Raw genomic sequence first — 13,410 nt, 5'->3', positions numbered from 1 at the left:
ATGAAGCCTTTCAAAAGGATTGGTGTCCAGGAGCGCAGCCTCCTCATTAACTCGGGCTTCAGGAGCTCCCAGTTGACTGGCTGGGGACCCCTCTGCCAGGCGCCAGAGCAGAGCTCCGGGTCCCCATCCCCTCCTCCTGCTGCTGGAGACCCTCAGAGCCTCCCACCTTCCTCTTTACGGCCTGAGCACGCAGGAACCTCCTCCCTCCTGGGGACATTCCACACAGCATCACACAGGGGCCCGCTGTGCTAGTGCGATGAGAACTTCAGCTCAGCCACATTGCAGGGGAGGGCCTGGGCTTAGTGAGGGACCCGGGGACCTCACCACCATGTGTGACCGTGTGATGCGATCTCTTTGTGCAAAGATATTCCAAATTCCAAACCACTGCTTTACAAATTCATTTATGCAAGAGCTCCAGGAGTGAGTGCTGGGGGTGAGGCCACATGTGTGTATTCGTGACAGTGCCAAACCGTGGATCTGAGTGTGGGGTTGGAGGCAAATGCATGCGAGTCCGAGTGTGTGCGTCCATACTGGAGTGTAGGAACGCGCATGTGCGGAATCCTCCGAATGGATGCAGGAAGCTGCATATGGTGTCGGCTCCCAGGAGGTTCTGCCCTGGGGGCGGCCAGAGCCACCCTGAGTCCTGTTCGAAATTTTACCAAACATTTTAATACGTTTGTTGTTGTTCTCTGATTATCAAAATAATGCAATTTTATTGCAGAAAATTCTATAAATAGATAAAAGAATAGAGAGGAAAGTAAAAATTACTTGTAGTCTCATTCCCTAAAGATTGACACTGGCAATGCTTTGGTACGTAGCCTTCCAGTCTTTCATCTACATATATTGTAGAGTTAGGTTTTTTTAACAAAATTAAAATAAAATTTTACATAATGTTATATAATCCGTGTTTTTCATGTAATATATATAGACACTTTTTCACACCATCCAAATCTTCTTTTAAAGGATGATCTTGAATGCCTGTACGTACATAATCTATTTAACCAGATCCCCCATTACTCTATATTTAATCTGTTTTCAGATTTTCACCATTGTAAATAATGATTCAGTAAGCATCCTTCATGGAAGTCTTTATGCATGTTCTCTTAGGGTAAATTTCTATAGGAATTCCTGGACCGCAAAGTGTATGAATATTCTTAAGGTTTGCATACACATTTGCAAATTACCCTTCAGAAGGTTGGCACCAATTTATGCTTCCACCAGCCATTGTAAGTACATACTTGTTCTTGGCACCCACACTAATCCAAGGTATTATATATTTTTAATTTTTGCCAGTTGGATTTTTTTTAAGTGTCTTATTTTAAGTTATATATCTTTGATTACTGGTTAGGCTGATTATTGTCCTATGTTTATTGGCTGTTTATTCCATCTTTGGGGAATTGTCAATTTATGTCCTTTGTCCACTTTTTATTTGGGTGATTCATAGTTTTTTCTTATTGATTTATGAGTGCTCTTTACATGTTAAGGATAATAACCACTTTTACACATATAGGTTGCAAGTATTTGCCAGCTCATTGCTTGCCTTTTGATTCTACTTTTGATGTACCATAGGTTTTCTTTTTATATAATTTGAATTTATCAATCATTTCCATTTATGATTTTTACCTTTTTTTTTAATTAGAATGACAGATAAGTATTTACCTATACTTTCTTCTTTCATCGTTTTACCTTTTTTTTTTAACCTTTGATCCACTGGAACTTTATTTGGGAGTGTGGTTGTGTGTTTTGAAAGTGATTTCAGGAGATTCTTGGGGAGTCCAGGTTATAAGGAAGACACCCAGGATCTGAGTAAGACGCTAATACCTTCAAGGGGAAACCAAACCTTTCCTGCCCTGTGTAAACACAAATGTACACCCAGGTACATGCTGACACACACAAGCAAGTACACTCAACTTTTCTCCATCCATGCACACACATCCCTTTGCCCTCACAGAAATATGAGCCAGGAGAAGAACATGTCCCAGTGTCAAAGAACTTGCACACCCCTGGCTTCGTGTAGGTCTCACTGAAACCACACAGGGTGGGCAGAGCTGTATTGCTTTCTTAGTTTGCAGGGGAGAAAACTGAGGCCCCAGGGACCATGAGAGACAGTCTGGGTCATACACCTAGTCAGAAGGGCAGGCAGGTGCTGAAGCCACTGCCCCACCCACCTCCTGCATGGGTATGAACTACAGATATGCACTCAGGCCCCCAAGGACTTCCCAACTACCAGGGCTCAGGGTGGCTGTGCACCCACCCTCAGCAGGGCCCTCCTGGGCCCAGGCCAGATCTCCATGAGGGAGGCAGGAAGAGGCATTTGCAGGATCTCTGGATATTGTGTGGATGGCGGTGCCTTCTCCCTAACATGTCCCTGCAGACAGCCTGGGTGGGACCCAAAAGGGTGCTTTCTCCTGTTATAAGTCATTGGGCCCCTCAGCCCTCCCATGGGGCACAGACAATGTCCCTCTGTGACCCTGTGTCTGTCTGGAGACCTGTCCTTCAGCGTGCGCATGCCTCCATCTACATGTCCTTGTGCGTGTGAGCGTGTGCATGTGAGCGTGTGTGTGCAAGATCCCGTGACTGCAGAGATAACTAATTATTAGCTCCCTCTGGCCTCAGGGCCCCCCATCTGTTCCAGGGGCTCCCCTCCCTCACTCGACTTCCACCCTGATTTCAAAGAGGCCCTGGTGCCTCCTTTCCCTTCCCCGCGGCTGACCAAAAAACAAAACAAAATGAAAGTCAGCCCCATCCCGCCTGCACCCGGGAAGGGGCTGACAGGAGGTCTGCAAACTAGCGCTTATCAAAAGCGCCTTCTCAAATTCATTTCAATATCTGAGCCTCTGGTTTCCAAGGCAACATAATCTTTTCATCAAAGCAACTGGTAAAACCACTGGGATCCGATATTGTTTTGTTGGCAACTTGTCAAAACTGTCATTTGGTTAAAAAAAATTTATAGATTTATATAACCTACAAATATATACAGTGATCTATACCACTAATAATCATTAATGAAGTGTTGCCCGGCGAAGCTTTCATAGTTCCCTCTCCCGCCCCTTCCTCCCCGGCCGGTGTGCCACCTACAGAATGATGGAGTGGTAATTAGACAGAGGGCTGGGAGGTGACTCTGAGTGGGGACAGGCTGGGGGAGCCTGTCTACAACTCTAATAAGGCAAACACAGTACTTCAGCCGCTTCCCAGAGACGCCCTTTTCTTGGGGTTTTCCTGGGACCCTCCTTCCTGCATCCTCCCTTCTGCTGACTCCCTCAACCTCTCACTGCAAACACTCACATTCCCTGGCCTGGAGCCACAGTTGCCAGTGCCTGGATCACTCAGAGGTAAACTGAGGCTGATCCAGCAACACCCCAGAGCAGGCCCGTCAGCTCCCAGGGCCAAGCCCCGTGCAAAGTCTGTTCGCTGTTGCTCTAAAACAAGGAAGGGTAAATGCAGGATCCTGCCTCCGCGCCCCCCCACCCGGCCAGTGCCTCCTCTGAGCCCAGGGTCCCCAGGAAGATTGGAGTTGGAGGCTGGAGGCCCGAGGGTCCCTGTTCTCAGTGTTGCTTCGCCTCCGCCCCGCAGGCTCCCAGCGAGTACGAGACGAGTCCAGAGCAGCTCTTCTACCGGATTGCCCACCTAAACCGGGGGCAGCAGTACCTGCTGTGGGTGGCCGCCGTCACCTCCGCCGGCCGGGGCAACAGCAGCGAGAAGGTCACCATTGAGCCTGCCGGCAAGGGTGAGCAGCCTGGGGCACAAGCTGCCTGCCGGAAGCCCCCTGCTAGAATTCTGGTTCTCCCCGAATAGGGGAATAGGGGATGTCTCCCCTCTACCCTGTCTGTGCCCTGGCTGCAAAGAGCTGGCCAGCCACCTGCCTCCCTCCTGCAGCCACCAAGACTGGGCCTCTGCTGCCCCCTGACTCCCAGACAGCCACATAGCAGGCTCGAGGCAGCCCCACTACCCTCGGGGCGGAGGGCATGGTGCACCCTCATCCCCCCTCCTAACTCTACTCCGGGGCTGAAAGAAGGGCGAGTTAGCCCCACCCCCAGCCCACAGGGGAGCCTCCGTCCCAGTGCACAGCTCCTCCGGAGGGGGCTGGGGGATGGGGGTACCCTGCTTCCACCGAGCAGAGAGCTGCGCGGGGAGCCCCCTCATTTCAAAGCCCGGACACCACAGGCAGAGGCGATCCCACTGATGGCTGATTCAGTCGATGAACGGATGTTTACAAAGTGCAGACCCTGAAGGGGGCTCTGGGCTGGAGGCTGTGCACAGGGTGAATGAGACCGTGTCGTTCTTAGGGGGTGTCCCACTGGATCCCCGACCTGGGCTTAAGGGTGGCATAGGGGCACATGCACCCCCACTTTACAGGGAATGGCAGTTTGAGGCCTCAACCCCTGATCAAGATAGAGCCAGCAGGACAGAGTCACTCGGCGGCCCCCTGTGCCACCCTGGGGCACGGGCATTAGCCACACAAGCCCGTGAGTTCAGCTCGTCTGCTGTGACTCCAGGCCTCCCTGGGCGCTTCCTCTTGGCCCTGCCTCCTCCCACAGCCACCTGACTCTCTAGCCTTGGCGCCCAGGACTCGGATGGGGTGTTGCCTGCCTCAGCCCGGCCACCCTTCTGGGGTGACAAACTTCCTTTGGTTGGAACACGAGCGGCATCAGCCCTCCCCTGCCGCAGCTCAGAGTCAGCCAGCATTCAGCTGAGGGCCTGCTGTGGCCAGGGGCCTCCACCTGCCCTGCCAGTAGGGTCTGTCACCCCATGGTACAGTTTAGCACTCTGAGGCAGGAGTGGCATGGCCTACAAAGACAGCTGAGAGACGTGGGTGGCTCTTCTGGTAGTTTCTTATCTCTCCTGGTCCCCATCCTTCCTCCCAGGGGCACAACCATCCCCTTCTCCTGAACTCATCTCCTTCAGGAGGGAAGGGTCCTGGAGCCTCCCGTCCTCCCGGGACAGCTGGCACTGCCCAGAGCCGGGTCCAAGGGCCTGGGGGCTCAGCAGAAGGCTCTCCTCTTCCCCTGTGGGTGTTAAATAGAACCCTCCCAGAGGCTTTGCACTTCCCAGAACACGGTCACACGTCTTCCCCTTCTGTCCTCACAGCAGCCCTGTGAGGTAGGACAGACAAGCGCCCTGTCCTCTCTCCCCACACACACCCACTCACACACACATTCTCTCACACATACACTCTCACACACACGCTCACTCGCACTCTCTACACATACATTCTCTCACACATACAGACACTCTCACATACACACTCACACATGCAGACACACATCCAGACACTCACATACACTCACTCACTCACACATACACATTCTCTCACACATGCACACACTCGCTCACACATACACATATACATTCTCTCACACATACTGACACTCATGTACACACGCACACACTCATTCACACATACACGTTCTCTCACACACAATCACACACACATACCAAGACACAGAGAGGTTCAGGGAGCCAGCCCCAGCCACGTGGCAGAACCAGGTGTAGAACCAGGTCCCTAGAGATCCTGGCATGATCCCCAAGGCCCCTGAGACGTCTCTCTGCCCCTGGTGGAGGCCATCTTACCTTGGGCCCCTCTGCTTAGATCCAAGTCCCTCTGGCCACCAGGCAGTCGTCACTGCCCATAGCAGCCCCTCCAGACCTCCCCGACTCTCCAAGCCCCGTGGCCGGGCATGGCCTTCACAGGAGAGGCACCACCATTTCCTGCACCCGGGCCTCTACACGCTGCTTCCTCAACTGCCTCCTGTCTTCCTTCCCCAGACAGGGGCCCACTCTGGCCTCTGAAGCGCCTGGTCACGTGGTTAATCTAACCCCTGTGCCTCTGGGCCTAGCGCTCTCTCAAGAGCCTGACCCGAGTCCCTTCTCACTGGATCCTGACCCCTTTGCCTCCTGTGCTTGCTGCGATGCTGCTGTGCTCCTCTCTCCCTCGGGACTCTCCTTTCTCCTCTGTGCCTATCTGTGTTTGACCCCGGGGCTGTGCCACTCCTCTGTCAATCTACATCCCGCCCTGGTGACCTCAGTCACTCTGCCGCTGACTCCCACGTCAGTGTCTGCAGTCCAGCCATCTCTCTTATGCTCCAGAACGTGTATATCCAGCTGCTTTCTAGCTACCCAGCATGGGAGTCCCCCAGGTTCAACATGAGGCCAAGTCTTCCGGTGTCTCCTGCCTACCCGCTCCTCCTCCATGAGCCTTGTCTCTGTGAGAGCACCATCCCCACCCCCGGTTGGCCCAGCTGTCATCCTCACCTCCCCCTCTATCTCTTCCCAGAAACAGTCAGACCCCAAGTCCTGGCAGCTGTTCCCCTGAGCCCTTCATGAGCCCTAACCTCCCCCCATCCACTGTCATACATCACCTCAAGCCTGCACTCTGGCCACCATCTTGTCACTGGTCGGCGTCCGTCAGGATCATCTCCACCAAACCATCCTCCGCAAGCAGCCAAGGATTTATCTAAAACTCTACTGTGAACATAGCACCACTTACTTGTAAGGCTCCAGGGGCTCCTCCTGACCTCAAGAGGACGTCCAGCCTCTTGTGGCAGTGGAGCCCTTGGGCCTCTGCTCTTGCTCACCGGTGGCTCCAGCCCTGCCCTTCCCCCTTCACTCACCCTGGGGTTGGGTCACCCCAAAGGGTTCGCAGACCCTCACACTTGCCGTGTGCTTCCAGCCTCCAGGCCTCTACTCAGTGTTGTCCCCTTCTCCTGACATGCCTTTCCTTCTCTGCGGAGGGAATTTCCTCTTAACCTTCAAGATTCAAGTCAGATCTTCCAATTCCAGAAGCTTCTTCAGCCATCACCTCCACCACTCCCTGAGGGGCAGAGTTCATCCCTCCATCTTTGTGTTCCCGTGGTTACTTGTACCCGCCCCTACCTTTGTGCTTTTCACCCTGTAATGACACTTTTAAGTACCTGTCTCCCCCTCGGACAGTGAGCAACTTGAGCACAGGGAATAGATCTTACACATTTTGTGAGTCCTCACGGGCTCATTTGATACCTGGCCCATGACTGGTATTGGCTAAGTGTTGGTTGCATCAGTGACTCCCAGCTGAAGTTCCCTGCACCCACCATCTCCCCAAACCCAAGGTGGAGGTCAGGTAGGGGAGGGGTGATTTGAATTGTAAATTCGGGAACCCTGAGGAAGGTGGGCCCGGGCAGTGTTGGGGTAGAAGTGGGGAGAACCTCATCCTCCCTTCCCTGTAGCCCCAGCGAAGATCATCTCATTTGGCGGCACTGTGACAACACCCTGGATGAAAGATGTCCGGCTGCCTTGCAATTCAGTGGGAGATCCAGCCCCTGCTGTGAAGTGGACCAAAGACAGGTGCGTGCAGGCCCCTGGAGGGATGGGTGACCCCCAGAGATGGGCATAATAGAAGAGCCATGAAGAAGAGAATCGGATGTTGCTCCCTTCCAGCCTACTCACTCACCTCCCCCTAGGGAGGCCTTGCAGGGTACATGGTTACCACTCTCACAAGCAGGCCTGGGCTCCCTGGCCTCCTCTGTTGGGAGCCCCAGAACCTCCCTTCCTCGGTGGTTGAAGAGGCCATGGTTACCGGATATCCCCAGTAAATGCTTAATAAATATCCAAGAATCCAGGGTCCTCTAGCAACCCTCCTTCTGCTCCCGGCTCTATTTGCCTACAGACCTGGGGGAGGCCCCGGGAGGAGGGCTGCTTGCTGTAACCCATCCCCAACCCCTGTCCCCCGCAGTGAAGACTCGGCCATCCCGGTGTCTATGGATGGGCACCGGCTCATCCATACCAATGGCACGTTGCTGCTGCGTGCTGTGAAGGCCGAGGACTCGGGCTACTACACCTGCACGGCCACCAACACCGGGGGCTTCGACACCATCATCGTCAACCTTCTGGTGCAAGGTGAGACCCCACGAGGCAGGTGGGGCTCAGGGGAGTCGGGGGGACAGGAACGGAGAAGGGGTAGGAATTGCATCATGTAAAAGCAAGGGTTGTTAAATGGAAGAAAAAGACCAACCACTGGGGAGACAGAACCTTAGTGGAACAGAGATGCCAAACGGAAGAGGAGGCAGGAGGGGTGGAGAGAGTGAGCAGGAGTGGGGGATGCACCTGGTGGGGCAAAGCCAGTCCCTTGCCCTCATCCCATTGGCCCCGTCCCCACGTCCCCAGAGGTTAACACTTTGTGGTGAGGGCTGGTGGCTTTCCCTCGCAGTGCCCCCGGACCAGCCCCGCCTCACTGTCTCTAAAACCTCCGCTTCGTCTATCACCCTGACCTGGATTCCAGGTGACAATGGGGGCAGCTCCATCCGAGGTGAGAGGGGTCTGGATGAGGAGGGGGAGAGGAGGGAAGGAATTCTGGGCCCAGGGGCAAGGGAAGGGTTTCACCCACTCCCACCACTCGTTCCCACAACACCCAGGAAGTGATGGGGGCGGGGGGTGACTCGGACCACAAGGAAGGTACCCAAGTGCCATGGAAAGTATACAGGCCTAGAGTTTGGGTTTTAGAACGCCCACCACCCTTGCCACTGGGGAGCTGTGCAAACCTGAAGAAGTCTGTTTACTTCTCTGGGCCTCAGTTTCCAAACCTGTAAAAGTAGACAGAGGTACTAGATAGCACTTCTCAAACTTGAATATGCATGTGAATCACCAGGGATCTGGTAGCTGATGCTCCTGTCAGAGGACTGCACACGGACTAGTAGGCTCTAAATAGGATTCCTTCTAAGCCTCATAGTTCTGGTTTCTGCTCCCCTCCCCATCTTGGCTTCTAAACCCTAAAGCGAGAGCTAAAGAGAGAGAGAACAGTAAAACTCACCCAAGGTCCTTCCAGTTTTGCATCTAATCTGCACCTGCCCCCTCCCAATGACCAAAGGCCCCACTCTGCCCCCTGCCTGGAGCCCAGCCCCCATGATACCTGTTAGGGTGTCCCAGGCCCCGCCCTGCCCTCCCTGAGCCAGGCCAACCTCCCCGACAGGCTTCGTGCTGCAGTACTCAGTGGACAACAGCGAGGAGTGGAAGGACGTGTTCATCAGCTCCAGCGAGCGCTCCTTCAAGCTGGACAGCCTCAAATGTGGCACGTGGTACAAGGTGAAGCTGGCAGCCAAGAACAGTGTGGGCTCTGGGCGCATCAGCGAGATCATCGAGGCCAAGACCCATGGGCGGGGTGAGGCCCGGCGATGAGGGTTTGGGGAGAGATGGGCCCAGGGAGGAGGAGTCGGCAAGAGGAGCCCCCGACATGGGGATGGAAGATGGCTGGGATAGGGCAGGAGGGTACGGGGGAGCGTGGAGACTGGAGGAAGACACACTTAGTTCCCGTCACTACAGCATCTGGACGAATGTATTCTCAGTAGGAGAAACAGGTCCCACTTCGCTCCTGGGGGTGGCAGATGGGTATCATTCCTCTTCCTTCTACCCACATCTCTCTTCCTCCTTTGCTGAGGCCTTCACTCCAGGTCTTTCTCTCTTCTCCTCCTCCCCTTCCTCCTCCTCTGTCCCCTGGGGCATCCCTACGCCCATCTGTGCCAATCGCTCATCCCCCAGAGCTCCTGCAGTCCCAGCAGCCCCACGGAAACCCTTCCCAGCCCAGAGGAAGGCATCCTCCTCCCCCTCAGTCTCTCTAACCTTTCTCTTCCTCTGGCCCCCAGAGCCCTCCTTCAGCAAAGACCAGCACCTCTTCACCCACATCAACTCCACGCATGCTCGGCTTAACCTGCAGGGCTGGAACAACGGGGGCTGCCCTATCACAGCCATCGTCCTGGAGTACCGGCCCAAGGGCACCTGGGCCTGGCAGGGCCTCCGGGCCAACAGCTCCGGGGAGGTGTTTCTAACCGAACTGCGAGAGGCCACATGGTACGAGCTGCGCATGAGGGCCTGCAACAGCGCCGGCTGCGGCAACGAGACTGCCCAGTTCGCCACCCTGGACTATGACGGCAGTGAGTCGGAAAGGGTGGGAGGGGGCAGCACAGAGGCTGAAGCAAGGTGTTGCCAGGGAAGCAAGCAGGCAGAGAGGCAGGCACATGAAGAGATGACAAACAAATAGAAACATAGGCAGGACCACAGTCAGGGCAAAAGGCTGGCAGACAGGTGAATCGGCAGGCACAGGGGCAGACAAAGGGAGCAGCAGATTCGTAGGCAGGCAGCTAAATGGGCAGGCGCACCAGTGGCCCATACAGACAGACAGACAGGCAGACAAACAGATCAGTAACACCACAGATAGAGGGTCTTCGAATGTGCCATCCTTGCTCTCCATTGCTTCAGAGAGATGGAGAGGGAGGTAGGGATGCAGTTGAGGCCCTGCCCTCTAGGAACCCTCTGCTCATACAGTACGTTAGCGAGGGTGGACGAGCCTATGCTGCAATGACAGATAAAGCGATGACACGGAAAGCGCCGTGGCTTAACCCAAAAAAGATTTGTTTCTTGCTCTCACAAAGTCTTGGGAAGGTTGGCTGGCCACCATCTTTGAGCTATGCCATCTTGAACATGCAGCCTCCAAGGTCACCAAGAAGAGAGAGAGAAAAGCACACCAGTTCTGAACTGCCTTGGCCAGGAGGTGATGCTCATCACTGCTATTCACACTCTTGTCCAGAACTAGTCACGTGATTCTAATCTAACTGCTAGGGAGTCTGGGAAATGTAAACGAGCACATGGATGTTTGGCGAGCACTAACTGGTGTCTGCCATGTGGGGACACGTGCACACACTCACATGCACACCTGTGCACTCATACATGCACACATACACACATGCATATACATACATACACATTAAAGGCAGATAGCAGGCTGAATTCATAGGGACCAGTTGTCACAGCCACATTTTAAGTCTACCTATGTGTTAAGGAAACAGAATAAAAGTGGTATCAGAAGCAGATCGGCTCAAACAAGGAAGGCTTCCTGAAGGAGATGACACTTAGATGAGGCTTTGAAAGAGGCAAAGATCAGGGCTTGGCAGAGGGCTGTGTCAGCAGAACTTCCTGCCTCCTTTCAGGCACCCAAGGTTAGCAGACATCGCCCATAGGAGTGGGAGCAGAGAGAAAAGGCAGGGTGTTGAGTGGTTTTTGTCCCCATCTGGGGAAGAGAACCCAGGATCGCTCTGCCCTGACTTCTCTCTACCGTGATTCTCACCGTCCACCCACCACTTCACCAGCTGGATGGGAGAAGCTAAGCCTATCGGTCTGCCCTCTAGAAATGAACACTGGGCTCCAACAGGCAAGGGACTCTCTCTGAGAGACTTCAGGGTAATTCTAGAACAGACCCAGGAAGTCATTCATATCATCAGTGTGAAAACTATACAACTGTTTATGGCCGTCCTGATGGGACCAGAATTTGGAGGATGAGAGGGTCAGGGCTCTGTGCCAGGAAGTGAAGGTCAGAGTGAGACCAAGGGCAGCAGGAGAGGTTGAAATGCTACCCCACCCAGGGGACTCTGCACAGCACCCGACTCATAAGGGACATCTGACTTTCTTCTTCACCCCCATTCAGGCACCATCCCTCCCATCAAGTCTGCTCAAGGTGAGGGGGATGACGTCAAGAAGCTGTTCACCATTGGCTGCCCGGTCATCCTGGCCACGCTGGGGGTGGCACTGCTCTTCATCGTGCGCAAGAAGAGGAAGGAGAAGCGACTGAAGCGGCTCCGAGGTGGGCAAGTTTCCTATGGGCTTCCCGGGAGGGAGTGTTGACCCTCAGCTACACTGGCCACCTTTCATTGGCTCACAGTACCATCTGGACAAGAGAGAGTGCCTGCGTCCCCTTGAAGGGAAAGCTGCCATTCCAACTTTCTGAAACCTTAATTGTTCACTGCTTCCTCCTCTATGCCCCAGGACTTTGTGTCTGCCCTAACCAGGGCTGACTCTTAGAGGTCCACACTGGTAAAGCCATATTGGTCCACACTGGTAAAGCCATATTTACCAATATGGTAAAGCCATGTTGGTTGGTAAAAAGATGTTGCTCCCTTCCACCCTGGATGCTCCATTCTCTCACACAGGATCCCTGTGACTTTCCTAGGACCCAGCCACTAAAGAGTAGACCTATAGATGGTCTCTAGGACCTTGCTTAGTTCTGTCTGAGCAGTTTCCATGCCATGTCAGATGTTAAATATTGTGAATATCATCCCCTGTCCCAATACCTGACCCTATAGACTGGCATGAATGGGTCTGATTTACCTCAGTTTGCTCAGGGCCTAGTTGATGGACAGAGGATTGGATGGATAGGTGGTTGTAGTGATAGATGGATGGAGGAGTGAATGAATGGATGAATGGATGAATGGATGGATGGTGGAGGATGGATGGATGGGTGGATGGATGGATGGATGGTTGGATAGATAGTTTGACGGATGATTCGATGGGTAAGTGGATGGATGAATGGATGGACTGATCAATTGATCAATCTATCAATGGATAGATGGATAGACATATGGATGGTTGGAGGGATAATTAGATGGTTGGATGGATTGATGGTTGAATGGATGAATGGTTGGATCAATGGATAGATAGATGGATAGTTGAATGGATAGATAATAGATGATTGTATAAATGTTTAGATAGATGGATAGATAGTTGAATGGATACTTGGATGGATGGAGGGATGGATAGATGGACGGATGAATATTTGGATGGGAAAATGGGTGATGAGATGGACTCTTAGGAGGTTGTACTGGTGTATGGACAGGTGAATGGATGATTAGATGAATGGATAATTGACTGAATGGATAATTGAATGAATGGTTGGATAGATGATTGGATGGGTTGATGGTTGAATGGATGGATGGTTGGATCAATGGATAGATGGATGGATGGATGGATGGATAATTGAATGGGTAGATGACAGATGAATGGATGATAGTTGAATGGGTGGATGATGATGAATGGATGGATGGGTGGGTGGATGGTTGGATGTAGGCATGCAGCTAGATTTACTCTGACAGATCATTCTCAGCTACAAGAGGTCTAACATTAACTAGGCCCTTTGCTTCTCTTCCTTCTGTTGTTAATTCCTAACCTAAGAATCCTGATCCTATTCAATGCTCCTCTGAAGACAAAGCAGGGACCCCAAAATCCACCAATGGGCTTTTGGAGGAAGCTGCCCTAGAGGAGGAAATGAAGCCTCTTAGTTGATAGTCATCTAGGGCTGCTCATTGACCACCTCAACTTCATCCTCCACTCTCTCCTCTCCCCAACAGATAACTGAGGATAGACCCTCCACTGATGCCCATTTCCAGCCTGCTATGATGTCTTGTTTAATTAGAGTCAATTCAGGAAGCAGATGGAACCCTTTATATAGCCTCTCCTTTGGGAAGGACCTCCCTGTTAGATAAAAATCTGAGGAGAGGAAAACAGACCTCCGCCAAATCTTGAGTTGGGAGCAGGGAGACCTGATCAAGTTTTGGACTATTTTAGAGGTCCTTATGTTTCTCCCTCCTCTTCCCAGAAGACCAGCCTTAGCTCCAT

The 13,410-nt window shown here is 53.0% G+C and overlaps 1 protein-coding gene across 5 annotated transcripts in view; it reads left to right on the top strand.

Annotated features, from left to right (window-relative positions):
- DSCAML1 (DS cell adhesion molecule like 1) overlaps nt 1–13,410 on the top strand; it is a 339,404-nt gene that overhangs the window by 320,644 nt on the left and 5,350 nt on the right. For all 5 annotated transcript variants that reach the window (XM_070623205.1, XM_008516706.2, XM_070623206.1 and 2 more), the window contains 7 exons: nt 3,574–3,727; nt 7,203–7,320; nt 7,709–7,872; nt 8,183–8,281; nt 8,942–9,130; nt 9,612–9,899; nt 11,447–11,602. In XM_070623205.1, coding sequence (XP_070479306.1) covers nt 3,574–3,727; nt 7,203–7,320; nt 7,709–7,872; nt 8,183–8,281; nt 8,942–9,130; nt 9,612–9,899; nt 11,447–11,602 — 1,168 coding nt within the window. The remainder of the gene's footprint in view (nt 1–3,573; nt 3,728–7,202; nt 7,321–7,708; nt 7,873–8,182; nt 8,282–8,941; nt 9,131–9,611; nt 9,900–11,446; nt 11,603–13,410) is intronic.

Source organism: Equus przewalskii, chromosome 6, assembly GCF_037783145.1.
Source record: "Equus przewalskii isolate Varuska chromosome 6, EquPr2, whole genome shotgun sequence".
Taxonomy (NCBI): domain Eukaryota; kingdom Metazoa; phylum Chordata; class Mammalia; order Perissodactyla; family Equidae; genus Equus; species Equus przewalskii.
This window is presented reverse-complemented; position numbering and strand designations above follow the sequence as displayed.